The sequence below is a fragment of the Xenopus laevis genome, chromosome 7L (genome assembly GCF_017654675.1).
Source record: "Xenopus laevis strain J_2021 chromosome 7L, Xenopus_laevis_v10.1, whole genome shotgun sequence".
NCBI classification, from domain to species: domain Eukaryota; kingdom Metazoa; phylum Chordata; class Amphibia; order Anura; family Pipidae; genus Xenopus; species Xenopus laevis.
The window spans coordinates 39,925,128-39,939,976 of NC_054383.1; the positions used below are offsets into that span (position 1 = coordinate 39,925,128).

The window sequence follows — 14,849 nt, forward strand, 5'->3', positions numbered from 1 at the left end:
GTCCCTATCCTAATTGGTAGTTATCATGGTCTGCACTGGGTTTAGCCAGAAAATCCGATCTTTTTGGGGAAAATATTGTCCGATTTGGGGGAAAAGGCCAAAAAAAACTTACAATATGATTTTTCATATGATTTTTTGCGGGTTCCCCCCGCCTGAACTGATTTAATCAAGCTTTTTAAATAATAAATAAGGTCTAATCGGTATGGGAGTTTTTTTTAAAATTAAATTATGAGATGAATTTGGATTTCAGTAAATACAGTAACCCTCAAATGGTTATTACTTTAAAAGGATTCAATTTTTTGGTTTTACTGTACCTTTAATATACTTCCATGTTGGTAGAAGTTAAGTACTCAACAAACAAGGTATTTTAGCACTGCCAAAGCTCAAAAATATAAACCACATCTTTTGGTAATGCTAAAAAAAAATCAACGTTAAACTACATAAAAAAACTAAAACAACTTATATATTAATTGAACCTGGCATATAGCTGTATAATAGCTGTTAAATCTAAAATTAACTAAAGTTTTTTTTTTTTGAAACAGAATTGATTCTACCATATCCTTTTTCATAGAAGCTCTTCAATCTGATTGTTGTCAGTGCTTGTATTTAAAGTTATTAGGAGTCTGTACATTTACCAACTTCATGTACCCAAAATTGCTTCCGACTCCAGCTCTGGATTCTGCATTTCTATCATCGTTCTTAATTATTATTACGTAGATGTCAGTAATACACATTTTACAAGGGTTGAAAAGAGCACCAAGGACAGAAGCTGCTGTGGCATTATATATGATACCTCTAATTATTTTTTCTTACAGGTTGATAAAGCTATTGAGTTATGCTCAGAAATGCATGATATTAAAGCAGCTATATATGAGTGTAAGAAGAAGCTGGAAGGCATTGGAGAAGGCTACCAAATTCAGGTACAGTTTATTTAAACTGCATTGAATGTTTTTCAACAAAATATATAATGTAGTGTTGCCCTGAACTGGTACAACTGGTGTCTTTGCTTCAGTAACTCTACGACAGTTTATGTAATCAAGCTGCTCTGTATACATGGGGCATCCATTCCAGCAGAGGACACTCAGTACATAACAGATACACCATGTTGTATCCATTGTATACTACAGAGCTTATCTTTTATCTGTTATATGACCTGTGCCTTTTCTCCTTCTTCAGCTTTGAAAGGTTGCCACCATAGCTACACAGTAACTTGTTATATACAGTACAAACTATAGTAGTGTTTCTGAAGCAAACACACCCGTTGTACCAGTGCAGGGAAACAGTACATTATATTTTCATTACTTTAAAATACTTTAGTGTTACTGTTCCTTTAAATAGTTAGCCATACTTTTAATTTTGCACTGTTCTACTAGGTATGTAATCTGAATGATGAAAGCTAGCCAGAAATGTTCTGCTTAATAACTAGTTATAAACATGGTTAATGAACATTACTGTTGATGCAGCCAGATTCCTTCTGCTTGGCAAATCTGCTAATGGTCAAACAGTAGTTTTCAATGCAGGTGTTTTCCACCTACTCAAACTATAACCACATTCCATACACAACGTGGTTAGCTTGCAGTGGCGGGGGCTAATAGTCTAGAAAAGGAAGGAAACTGTCTTGTTCTGTTTCATAACAATCTGTGTACAATGTATAAACAGGACAGACTTGATGTAAACAGTGTCAGGAAGGTGCATTTAACATTTGCTCAATGTGACTTTCTGATGAGTCGTCTTAGAGATCCTGAACAGGGTATGTGTCTCCCATACAAACTGTTAGTCATCCAGGAAGCAATGCATTCCAAGATTTCACTTTTTAGGGAAGTTAATCTCCATCTGTATAACAGTGAATGTGTCATTTAAATAACATTATGTCACGCTGACTTCTGTCCACATGAAAGCGTTTATTTAGCCTTTGCTTACCTCACTGACCACATCCATGATCTCATACACCATTTGCTATTTACAAATGTAAATAGACTAAACCTCACAGGAAATTATTGACATCATGGGGTCACAATAAGTGTAAAGTGGTATGGTTTGCTTTCTTTAGTCTTTCCCTTATACATTTTTAACTAGACAAACACAACGTCGGACTGGGCGGGAAACCGGGAAAAAACCCAGTGAGCCCCGGGCTCTTCTGGGCCCCGCTGGCCCAGATGTGTTTCTTAATGCGCACACACAGATCCAGCGCCGTGCACATACTCAAAAATGCGACGCAGCAGGGGGGCCCCGGACCAGCAGAGGGGGCCGGAGGGCAGTAGCCCCGGTGGGCCCCAAGCCCCCTAGTCAGGGCCTGGACAAACAATCCAATATATTTATTTTTTTTAAAGAAGAAGGAAAGGACAGAACTGCATCCGTCCGGGGGTTCTCCCAGCCAGCACCACAGAGCGATTGCTTCCTTCTTTCTTTGCACGGGTGCGCATGCGCAGTAGTGCGAAAAGCTGAACTTTAATGAAGAAGTCGGCTATTTCATTCCTCTGCACATGCTTCTGCCCCGGGAAATTTGAAGAAAGCAGAAGAAAGCCGATCAGTCTGTGGTGCTCGCTGGAAAAACCCCCGGACCGGTGCAGTTTCCTGCTGATACAGTAGGTGCACCGGCCCTGGGTTTCAGGTACCCCCAAGTTAACTCAGCCTTTCCTTCTCATTTAAACTGCTTTTTGCATGGCAGATTTATAGTCATGCTCCGTACAAAATGCACTGAAAGTTGTTATTTCCCGGCCACTCATTTATTCACAATCCTTATATCGATGCAGACCTACATGCCACCAGATATAAACTAAAACAGCACTGTCCAACTTCTGTGGCACTGAGGGCCAGAATTTTTTTTGCCTATGTGGTGGAAGGACGATAATGGAAGCTAGTGTTGACGACTCCCTGTTTTAAACCACACCCACTTTAAAACGCAGCCATGTTACCACCAGGAATTTTTAAACCATGTCTACATTAATGGTGGTTGCACACCAAAAAACCTAATTGTTGGTGCTCACTGCAGGGATATCACTCATATGAGAAACAAAATAAGTCATATTAAGATATACCCTTAAATCAATATGCCTCATCCTCCCCTGTGGATAACACAGCAACCCCCAGCACATGTTCTCCCCCCCCCCGTGCCCTGGCCAAGGGCTGGGCCATTTAGGCTGATCTGATCACTGGTTCGAGAGATCAGATGATGCCGTGGGCTTAAGCTACTCGAACAGTTGAAGCCTATGCACACCCTTTACACACCCAATGATGGGCAGCCTGGTGCTCAGTGTAAGAGGATTTGGCAACCTCCAATATAGTCAATAAGAATAAAATACTGGCACACAAGGCATATGGTTGCAGGGCAGCCATCAGGGGGGGACAGGGGGGAGAGTTGTAAGGGGGCCCTGCCATGCCACACTTACTTGATTAGCCGGGCCAATATTTCTGAGAGCTGCTGGCTTCGGGAAGGCATGGACGTTTAAGGGGCCCTGGCCACCAATTTTCTTAGAATGTGGGGGGCCTGGCCACCAGTTTTTTTTTCTTATGTGAGGAACAAGTCACCAATATTTTTTAATGGGGGGTCCTGGCCACAAATGTTTTTTTATGGGGGGCCCTGACCACCAATATCTTTTTATTTTTTATTAACATGTGGGAACCCTAGCCTCCAAGTGTGGTGGGGGGCGGACCTGTGGGTTGGGGAGGGCGGACCTGTAGGTGGGCCTTGCGGTGGGCGCAGCCCAGGGGGCCCAGGAAATTTTTTCGTATGGGGCCATGTGATTTCTGATGGCCGTCCTGTATGCTTGCATAGCTAACCCATGGCGTTTTGAAAATGTGGAAGTGTAACGTTTAGGGGCCATGCCCCTTTATCAAGAGTTTAATTTAAACCTCACATGTGCACAGCCCTCGACCACACCTAGAGATCCCTGGAAGAAGAAACAAGATGACGGTGCTGTATTTACTATACCAGGGCCAAGGGTACCAGGGCCAATGCATTTTTTAGGAAAGAGAAGCTCTGGCCCAGGATGTAAGGAAAGTGATTTTGATCACCAATTTGTTAGGCACTGCCTCAAAGTTTTACATGTATATGTAACTGTTTTATCGTTTCTTAAGTGAATGTCTGCACGCATTCTCTAAGTAAAAGTAATGTTTTATACAGCCAAGTGCTTCCCATTAAAAAATACACAGATCTAATCTTAATCTTAGATGTTGTGGTTTCACGATATTTTACCGTTCACCAGAAGGTTTGGGAAGCTTAGAAATCAAAATGTGTGGGTGATTAACCATAAAATATAGGGCTTCACAGATTTCAAAATGCTTGAAAAAAAATAACGTCAACAGTTTATGCCACAATCTGCTTTGTGGGATCTGTGCCAGCTTTTCTAAAAATTCACCATTAGTTTAAGGAACGTAAAGTTTCCATAGAAATGTAAGCCTTGCTGTGTTAAATCTCATGAAAGCCCCTGTATGGACACATATTCCTTTCAGGTAAGAGAAATCAAGGGATTTGACTTGAGCAACATAAAAGATAAATCAAAGATAAAAAAGGTTATTGTTGCAATCTTGCCTCAGTATACCCGCTATATCCAGTTCCAGTTCAGTTTTGCTGTGCTGCCTGTGCACTGAAGATGTGGTCTGTTTGGACCTCTACATGTCAGCTCTGTTTGAAGTAAGGGCCCATTTGGAGATCACAGTGTTGCCGGTACTTAAAGGGTTAAAGGGAGCTTTGCATGATGTCAGTGGAAAATTACTTTAGACTTGGCTATAAATTAAATCACCGTAGCTGTTTATTCGCTGTGAACATTAGTAAGAACATTTCTAAACACATTATCAGGAAATAGCAAAATGTTAGAAGCCATACCAGAGTGTTTCAGCTGCCATCTGTGTCTCCTGAAACCATTTAAATTTTGTGAAGCCAAGATGTGGAAAGAAGTGTTGACATGTGCACCTGCGGTAGTTTAACACATACCTGTATGCTCAATTCTACATATAAATGTACTAAATTGCACAAGTAAAAATGAAAGCTAAACCTGATTGGTTGCTTATATTCCTCATCTGCGTGATTGTTACATAATTGCACAGGTACAGGTACAGTTGCAGCTGAAGCAATTGCAGGTGCCTGAGATTTTGCAACAATCTGCAAATGATATCACACCAACTAGAAGCAGTGGATTGAAAGCCATTACTTCTCACCTTACTGTTCCTGACTGTGCACACAATTATGCACATGTCATAGTGTGTACCCTTTATGACTAATTCTTAGGGGCACTGCGCCAATTAGGCGAGTTGAGAAACTCACCTCAGACAGCAGCACCACACTAGTTACGGGGGGCGGCAAAAATGTTGCTCCTGGTAACTGTAAGAGCCGAATTTCCGGTTTGAAAACCAGAAATTTGGCTCTATTAGCGCAGAGAGCCAAATTGTACTCTCTGCACTTGCAGCTCTGGACCCCTCTGCCTTCTTCATGGACCCCCTTCGACCCCTTCTGGTTCACGGGGAAGGAGGGGTGGCAGCTACAGCAAGCTGCCTCAGGCGGTTGAGGGGCCAGGATCACCCTGCTAATTCTATGTAGCTTGCAGGCATTGTGCCTTCAAGTAGTACAAGTGTTAACGACATGTGCTAGTTCTTTCATTAAAATGAAGGGTCTGTGATTGCTTGTGCATGCTTCCTCTGTCTGTTTATTTATCTATATACAGTATAAGTGTGTGTGTATATACTCCCACATTCAAACACACACCATCTTGTAAATTATATCCTGATAAATGGTGTTAAGTGATGTCATTGGTTATAATTGGAGCTTAGTGATGTCATTTCTGTCAGATGACTTACTAAAACTCTTGTATTATAATAATAAATAAAGTAACACCAGTTGCAAAATATGAGGATAAGAGAATTCATCTCGGAGTTCCATGACCTGTATAAAAACACTCAGCCTTATAGTATCCTTATATTTTACAACAGGGGGTACTTTATTCACTATATAAATTGTGTTTAGTGTTACCAATAGAGGCCCTGGTTATAATTGGTGCTTAGTGATGTAATTTGTGTCACGTGACTCACTGAAACTTTGTGTATTATAACAAATAATGTACCCCCTATTGTAAATTATTAGTATATTCTATAATATATACTATACTTACCTATTTAAACCGAGGCTGCTCAGACCCGTGGGCAGATACACTGGACTCAGCGACAGCGCAAGACAGTAGATAAATGACTCCTAAGATAGGAGTGGTTGAATATACTGAATAACCTCAACGTCCTAACCCCCAGTTTTCTCCTCCCCCCCTCTATTTGTAGTGTGTCTGTTATAAGTTAAGAGAATAAAAAAAAAGTTTGTTTATTCATATGTACCCTGGCTCGCCGGGGAAAATGTACAAAAGATTGTTCAAACACGTATAAAGAAGAAATGCTTTATAATACTCATCGAGTAGAAGTCTCCTTAACCTGTATAAATGTCCTTTATATGGACATGGAACTACATAGTGTGCTAGAGAATATCACAGGCAGCAAATAATTACACTATGAACAAAAAATTTTTATTTTGGAAAAAAATTCAGACTTTCCAGCTATATAAGAATCACAGGCAGAAAACCAACCACCAAACTTGATGGGGAACAAGGCATTGATCCCTTTCTAACATTGCAAGCGAGCCTCTCAGTTTGAGCAATAATGCTGTACACTTACATCACAGCCTATGTAGCATATTTCTTGTGTGTATTAACCATGTGTTAGAACTAAATGTGTGTTCTCAAAGGAACAGTTCAGTGTAAAAATAAAAACTGGATTAAATAGATAGGGTGTGAAAAATAAAAAATATTACTAATATAGTTAGTTAGCCAAAAATTTAATTTATAAAGGCTGGAGTGACTGGATGTCTAATAGAACAGAACATTACTTCCTGCTTTTCAGCTCACTAACTCTGAGTTAGCCAGAGGGGGACCACATGGGACATAAATGTTCGGTGAGTTTGCAATTGATCCTCCACATGCTTGTCAGATTAAAAAGCAAACAGTTATGGCCCATTTGGCCTCCCCTGATTGGTTACTGATTGTTTACTGCCTGGCAACCAATCAGTGGAAACCAAGAGAGCTGCAAGCAGGAAGTAGTGTTCTGGCTATTATGTTAGGCATCTGCTCACTCCAGCCTTTATACATTACATTTTTGTATAACTAACTATATTAGAAACATTTTTTATTTTGCAGAGACTATCTATTTACCCAGTTTTTATTTTTATAGTGAACAATTCGTTTAAGTGGAAAGATGGTTTAGGATGTTGTCTTGATGTAAATGGCTCTGCCCAGCCGTGTCCTATAGAATAACAACATTTGTTAATGTTTAAATTCCACACTCTTACTGTAACTGGTCTCCTATATGATAACATTACACATTTTGTGCTAGAGTGGGAGTTTCACGTGCAGGTGGGGAAAATAAAATAAAATTATATAGGTGCAGTTATTACTATAAATGCTCACCGCCTAGTGAAGCTGAATAAATGTAAGCTACTTGACATCTATTAAATGACTGTCCATTGCCACTCACAGAGCAGTATATTAAGTAAGTCCCATTGCCTTTTTCTTTTACAGGGAAGCTCAACCAAAGAATATTTTCTCAAAGGAATCCTCCATAGTTTGGAGCGATATTTTTATTTAATAGCTTTCAACTATTACCTTCATGAGCAGGTAAGCTGCCACAAATGGCACTTGATTACTTGGAGGCCCATGGTTACTTTATATTTTCTTATTGATTTGAAGTGTGGAATTGGCTGTAAAATAAGGTTTTCATTTTATTGGTAACCATTACAATGTACTGTGTGATGCAAACAAGTAAGAAGCAGACCAGCTTGTTAAGTAGTGACTGAAAACTCAGCACTGCCCTTGCGTCTCCTGACGTTATGATGCAATACCCCTACTCCACATGGGATGCTGCAGAATGTGTAGCTATATATTTCCACAGTAAGAAATGGTGTACAGATATGAGATCCCTTATCCGGAAACCCTTTATCCAAAAAGCTTCAATTTATGGAAAGGCCGTCTCCCATATACTCCATTTTATCCAAGTAATCCAAATTGTTAAAAATGATTTCCTTTTTCTCTGTAGTTATAAAACAGTATTACCCAACTAAGATATAATTACTCCTTATTGGAAGAAAAACCAACCTATTGGGAATATTTAATGTTATAGTAGACGTAAGGTATGAAGAGCCAAATGATGGAAAGATCCGTTATTCTTAAAACCCCAGGTCCTGAGCATTCTGGATAACAGGTCCTATACCTGTGTTTATTAACTTTTTTATTTCAAATATTTTATTAAGGTCCATTTTCCTTTTTTTTTTTTTTATTTAATCACCTTTCCTTTTTTTGTTATAACATTTAAATGAAGATTTAATTTTGATATGTCCACATATGTTAAAAAGAACACTTTCCATGGGCTTTACTTACCTTTACATACTTTTCTCACTTTATTCTGTGCTTAGTGATATAATTTAAAGTCATGTGACTCACTGAAACTTGTGTATTAATAATTTATGCTTTGTTTTAATATACAAGGGTATTACATGTCACCTTTGTGTGTGTGTGTATATGCACACACACAAACGACTTGCAACTAATGCATAAAAACCAAGGTTTCAGCCAACTTGTGCTCCTTCATCCAGGTTCCAGCGTTACAACATGATGAAGGCTCACAAGTTGAGCCAAAATGTTGTTTTTTTGTGCACTAATATGATTAAACACGGAAGGTCTGATTCTTACCACTTAATAAAGCTTTTATCATCTTCAGTTTAACAAACTTCTTTTTGGTGCTGCTTCAATTTGAAACTTTAACAACGGATTGGTGCCCCAGGCTCTGAACAATTTTATAATAATTTGTTTGAGATTTTTAAGTGTGCTTTCTAGTTATTTAAGTACTGCAACATTTAAATTTGGAAAGAATAAAAAGGCAATTTATTCTATAAATGTTAATACATATTTAGAATCTTGCTATCACTGTCATACTAATAATCATTATGTATTTTAAGTTATTTTAGATGATTGTATGCTGGATTTCTGTATCTCGTGTTGGTAAACTTTCTGTGTGTTCCTGCTTACAGTACCCCTTGGCTTTTGCAATGAGTTTCAGCAAGTGGATGTGTACACAACCGTGGATTTACAGATTGCAAGCAAACCTCAATCTGTCTGAGCTCACTTTATCAGGAGAATTCATAACAAAGGGAACCCGTGTTTTAGTGAGTATTGTTGAGCATTTCATAATCATTTCCTAATAAAACGGAATTTGTTTTAGATAAATCTGTATGCAAGAATAAGATCTTCAGATTATAAGGATTTACTTTAGGCATTGGCAGCTGATATACAGTAGAACCCCCCATTTTACATTTTTCAGGGACCAGAAAAAAATGGTGTAAAATACAAGAAAATGTAAAATCAGGGAAATTTATTATGCATAATATATAGGTGGGACCACAAAACAACAATGTAAAATGAGGGAAAACATAAAATGTAAAATTGAGGTTCCACTGTATTGTTGAAAAACATTCTACCAACTGTTCTTTCATTACAGCAGAAGCATGAACCTGCATAGTTATATTATATCATTTATATAGCTCTATCATCTCCTGCAATGTGTTACAAGGTGTATTAGGTTAAAATAAAAGATATAGCAGTTTACACATACAGACAGAATTGCTTCACTAGATTAGTTGCACATAGTTACAATTCATATTGTTAGGAGTCAATAGGGGGAGTTCTTCTGAGAACATGCTAATGTGGCGTGAATGTTAATAGTAACAGATGTTTTATGTTGCAATATTGCAGGTACTGGATGATCGATTCTCTCCTGATGTGCTGAGCACCCTAAAAGAGATGAATGTAGCCAATTTTAGAAGAGTGCCCAAAATGCCAATTTATGGTACTGCACAACCAAACTCAAAGGTGGGAGAGGTTTGGCATATTTTGTAGCTAAATAAGCTAAATGTAAAAATGCATCACTGGGCCTATATCTAAAATATGCATAATGCCAAGAATTACCCATCATTTGCAAGCACAAGTGCAAATCTGTGCAAAATGTTTTGTCCCGTGGATGCTATTCACAAAGGTACTTTTCTCCCATACATGTTCCTTACAACGTGCACATGCCATGAATTTGGCAGTTCAACCTTCTTCTGATGAATTATGCACAATTGCAATGTACAGGGTATAATGGATGCAAGGAAACCCTGGAATAAACACTTTATACAATGTGCCCCACATGGAACATTGGTATTAGTAGTGCACTAGTTAGTGTAGCAGAAAAAGACAAGCTAAAGAGGGAACATTTTAATAACTTTTTAAAAATGACCTTATTGCTAATAATAAATTCTTGCTTATATTGTAGATAACTTGTGGCTGCAATCTAATTACTTAAAAAATCATATAAGAAAAACGTTAGTCCTTTAGCTTTGTTGACTTTTTACAGTCCTATTCAAGTCTCAGCTGTACAAAAATTTCACGAGTAAAAAAGCAAATCAGTGCCTATGGCAACAGAGAAAACAAACAACAAAACAGGAATATGGTGTAGTATGTTCAGGTTTCTCAAATAAACACCATGGGGCCGATTCACTTAGGGTCGAATATCGAGGGTTAATTAACCCTCGATATTCGACTAGGAATTAAAATCCTTCGACTTCGAATATCGAAGTCGAAGGATTTAGCACAGATAGTGCGATCGAAGGATAATTCCTTCGATCGAACGATAAAATCCTTCGAATCGAACGATTTGAAGGATTTTAATCCAATGATCGAAGGAATATCCTTCGACCAAAAAAAGTGAATCGGCCCCCATGTGTTAAAAAAAAAAAGGAAAAGAGAAAGGATATCTTATGTGCGTTCTCCTTTAAATGACCTTTACTCCAGAGCGTGAAAAATATGCTGCATGAGTTCCCCTTTAAAGGACCATTAAATCCTCCAAACGTGCGTGTGGGCTTATTCCAAAAGCTTCCACCAAATCTGGCTAAAGTGCCTATTTACAAGATAGTAGTTTTTGTTATTGCATGTAATAATAGCTATTCTCCCCTTCTTCTCAGCAGCTCCTTTATGCTCCAACATAGGTATACAAAGATTCTATAGGGTAATACTGTTTTATTAATAAAATGTAAAATTTGGTAAAATGTTGCACTCACATTTAGGGGGTATTTACTAAACTCTGAATGCAAAAATCACCAAAAAATTTGATTTTTTTTTTTAATATAAAATTGGACTTTTAAAAAATCACGAATGTTTTCGGAAATTTATTAAACCCCAAAGATGGAAAAGTCAGAATCAGAAAATCCAGCATCTCAGACCTGTCGAGGTTGCATATAAGTCAGTGGGAGAAGTCCCAATGATTTTTTGATGTGCGCTGGGTTTCGTGCAATACCCCCAAGTTTTCGACAAAAAACAAAATCGGATGAAAAATCAGAAAAAAATGGAAAATCTGATTTTTTTCGAATTTTTTCAGCAAAATTTTTTTCTGGAAAGTGTATTAATAAATAAGCCGAAAAAACCTGTGCGGATTTGGTCTGTTTTTTTCAGAAAATATTGAGATACATTCAGACTTTGATAAATAACCCCTTAGTTTCCATAAAGTGTATTAATAAATAAGCCGAAAAAACCTGTGCGGATTTGGTCTGTTTTTTTCAGAAAATATTGAGATACATTCGGACTTTGATAAATAACCCCTTAGTTTCCATAAATATAATCAGCCATATGTAAGCTTTTTAGCAAGTTTCCCCAGTTGAATCAGAGAGATGAGAATATTGCCGGCCTCTCTTTCTCCCTTGTGGTTTTCCCCTGCAGCTCACCGTGACGTCCCTTCCACCTGACGCGTTCCACCTCAGAGGCATAGGGCGTCTATCACGTAGTTCCCTTAAAGGAATTGTTCAGTGTAAAAATAAAAACTGGGTAAATTGATAGGCTGTGCAAAATAAAAAATGTTTCTAATATAGTTAGTTAACCAAAAATGCAATGTATAAAGGCTAGAGTGATTTCATGTATAACAAGTCCTGCTTTTCAGCTCTCTTGGTTTACACTGACTGGTTACCCTGGTTACCAGGCAGTAACCAATCAGAGACTTGAGGGGGGGGCCACATGGGTCATATCTGTTGCTTTTGAATCTGAGCTGAATGCTGAGGGTCAATTACAAACTCACTGAACAGAAATGTACCATGTGTCCCCCTTCAAGTCGCTGACTAACTCAGAGTTATTGAGCTGAAAAGCAGGAAATTGGATTCTGGCTGTTTTATTAGACATCCAATCACTCCAGCCTTTATATATTACATTTTTGCCTAACTAACTATATTAAAAACATTTTTTATTTTGCACAGCATATCTATTTAACCAGTTTTTATTTTCACACTGAACTATTCCTTTAAAAAGCCGATTGCAGCTGGTTGCCATGGTTATCGTTCCGGCTTTCATCATTCTGCGTTCCACCGATCTCAGTCTGACTCATAGTCCTTCCGTGTTCCTCAGTTGGCTGGGTTGTTATGGCAACCAAGCAATCGTATCGCTCTGATTCATGTTGAAGCATCTGTTGGAGGTTTTCTTTGACCTCACTATTCCTCATTAGGACCTCCTATTACAAAAAGTACTTGGTTATATGCTTTTAAAATATCATTTTCTAGGATACTATAAATAAAAATACAAATACAAAAATGTACCATTTTGCACAGTTATTGTGTATACATATGTTATGAATACATATTGCTTGTATTTATCCATTTCCATTTTGACCGGGCTATTGATTTCCCACTACTCTTTCTCATGAAACATTGCTGGCACTACATTGTCTCACCATATTTAAATTTAATTAAATCTAATTACTTGTTCTTGTATATACCTCTAGGCTACAGGTAGTGTACTCAGTTATCTGACAGATGCAAAGCGGAAGTACTCCAACATTCTGTGGGTGAACCTTCGAGAAGAAATTGTACTGGAAGGAAATGAACAAATATTCACCCCACGTGAACCAGATAATTTCGAGCAACAAATTGCAGTGCCTGCAGCTTCACCAGAGCAACTGGAGGTACAGTAATAGTCTCTACATTACATACTACTGCTGCACTGTGTTAAAGTGGAAATGTACTATTTTTCATTAAATGTTAAGTAAAAGTTCATAGTTATTTATGCATGTTTTTACTGTCTTTTTTTGTAATAAAATATCTTTGACCACAAAACTCTTTCATGCTTAAGTTTTAAGGGTACCAAAACTGTTTCCTCCACTTGAGCCGTGGTGGTCTGAAATGACTGTTCACAGATGAATTGCCCAAGTCACGTGCCTGTGTGTGTATCCAATAAGTATCTACTTGCCGGATATGCACATACCTGTGGCTGTATGAACCAGAATGTCACGCCTGTTGTTTTTTCCATCCAGCAGGTTTTGTCAGGCTACATCTCCAGTGGGGTAAAACTTATTTGCAGTGATAGTTGCCCATGAGAACTAAACCCCCACAGAGTCAAAATCCCCCATGTACTGCGCTCCATTGTCCACCCTCCCTGCAGAGTCTATTACTCCATTTCCGGGAGTAGAGAAGCCATCTTCTGTATCTTTGGATCCTCCACTTTCCCTTGATTCATGGAGCTTTCCAGTCCATGTGAAGTTGGAGCTAATACCGGAATGTGCCAGAAAGCTCAGTGTCAGCAAACCCTTAGAAAAAAAAATCCAAAGACACAGAAGATGGCACCTGGAGAACTCAGCTGTGCTATTCAGCATTGAAAGGTCAGCTTTAAAAACAGGGACATTATTACAAGTAAAAGACTCTGCGGGTAGAGGGGACAATGTAGTGCAGAACATGGGGGCTTTTATCTCTGCAGGGGTTTAGGTTTCCTTTAAAGTGGTGGTTGACCTTTACGTTAACTTTTAGTATGTTATAGAATGGCTAAATCTAAACAACTTTTCAATTGGCGATCTTTTTTTATAGTTTTTGAATTATTTGCTGTCTTTTTCTGACTTATTCCACTTATTTCACTGACCACATCTAAAAAAAACCATATGTTTTGTAAGGCTACAAATGTATTGTTATTGCCAGTTTTTATTCAGTTTTCTATTAAGGCCCTCTCCTATTCATATTCCAGTCATTCAAATCAATGCAAATTGTGTTAGAATATCACTCACTACATTAAAATAAATACTTATTTTAAAGGTGAACAACCCCTTTAATTTCCCCTTAAACAGCATAGAATATTCCCACTGTGCATATTTGTAGAGATACATAAAACGGGTAGCCAGTGTAATACTTACCCCATACTATATTTAGCTGAAAAGCAAAAAAAAAACCATATAAGGGTATCCAAAGGAGAATGACTTTGCAGAGGTGAACTTTAGGACAGCTCCTATATGATTGTATAAAGATACTGGGAAGGCATGTTCTAATCAGGCAATAATATGCCATTGCATACCCACTGCTGGAAACATAGCAAGTGTTGCCTGCACAAACATGATCTGCATCACAAATTCAGTGTCTGAGGTATACATATCAGAATCTAGACAAGCCGGAAGCCTTTTGGAAATAAATGCTGTGGGACTGATACTGAACTCAACGGTTACAATCACGAAAGGTTTGTTGAATAACAAATGAGCAGCATTTGATGAAAAAAACACCTTGCCAACTGATATAGGGCGGTGACACATGCTGCATTTTGCGGCAGCTTCAAAAAGCCAGAAAACACTGACCAAAGGGGAGTGAAAACCAGTCAAATCACATAATCTTAGTTTGAATCAAGTTCAAGGTACTGTATTATTACAGAGAAAAAGGAAATCATATTTAAATATGTTTTTATTTAATGACAATATTTGTTTAAAATGGAGTCAATGGGAGATGGACTTCTCGTAAGCTTTTTGATAATGGTTTTCCAGATAAGAGACCCATAACT

General features: G+C 38.1%; 1 protein-coding gene across 4 annotated transcripts in view; it reads left to right on the top strand.

Moving 5' to 3' along the window:
• Positions 1-14,849, top strand: part of pald1.L (phosphatase domain containing paladin 1 L homeolog) — a 180,495-nt gene that overhangs the window by 82,035 nt on the left and 83,611 nt on the right. For all 4 annotated transcript variants that reach the window (XM_041568827.1, XM_041568824.1, XM_041568825.1 and 1 more), the window contains exons 10-14: positions 816-920; positions 7,551-7,646; positions 9,056-9,190; positions 9,777-9,893; positions 12,823-13,002. In XM_041568827.1, the coding sequence (XP_041424761.1) occupies positions 816-920; positions 7,551-7,646; positions 9,056-9,190; positions 9,777-9,893; positions 12,823-13,002 (633 nt within the window). The remainder of the gene's footprint in view (positions 1-815; positions 921-7,550; positions 7,647-9,055; positions 9,191-9,776; positions 9,894-12,822; positions 13,003-14,849) is intronic.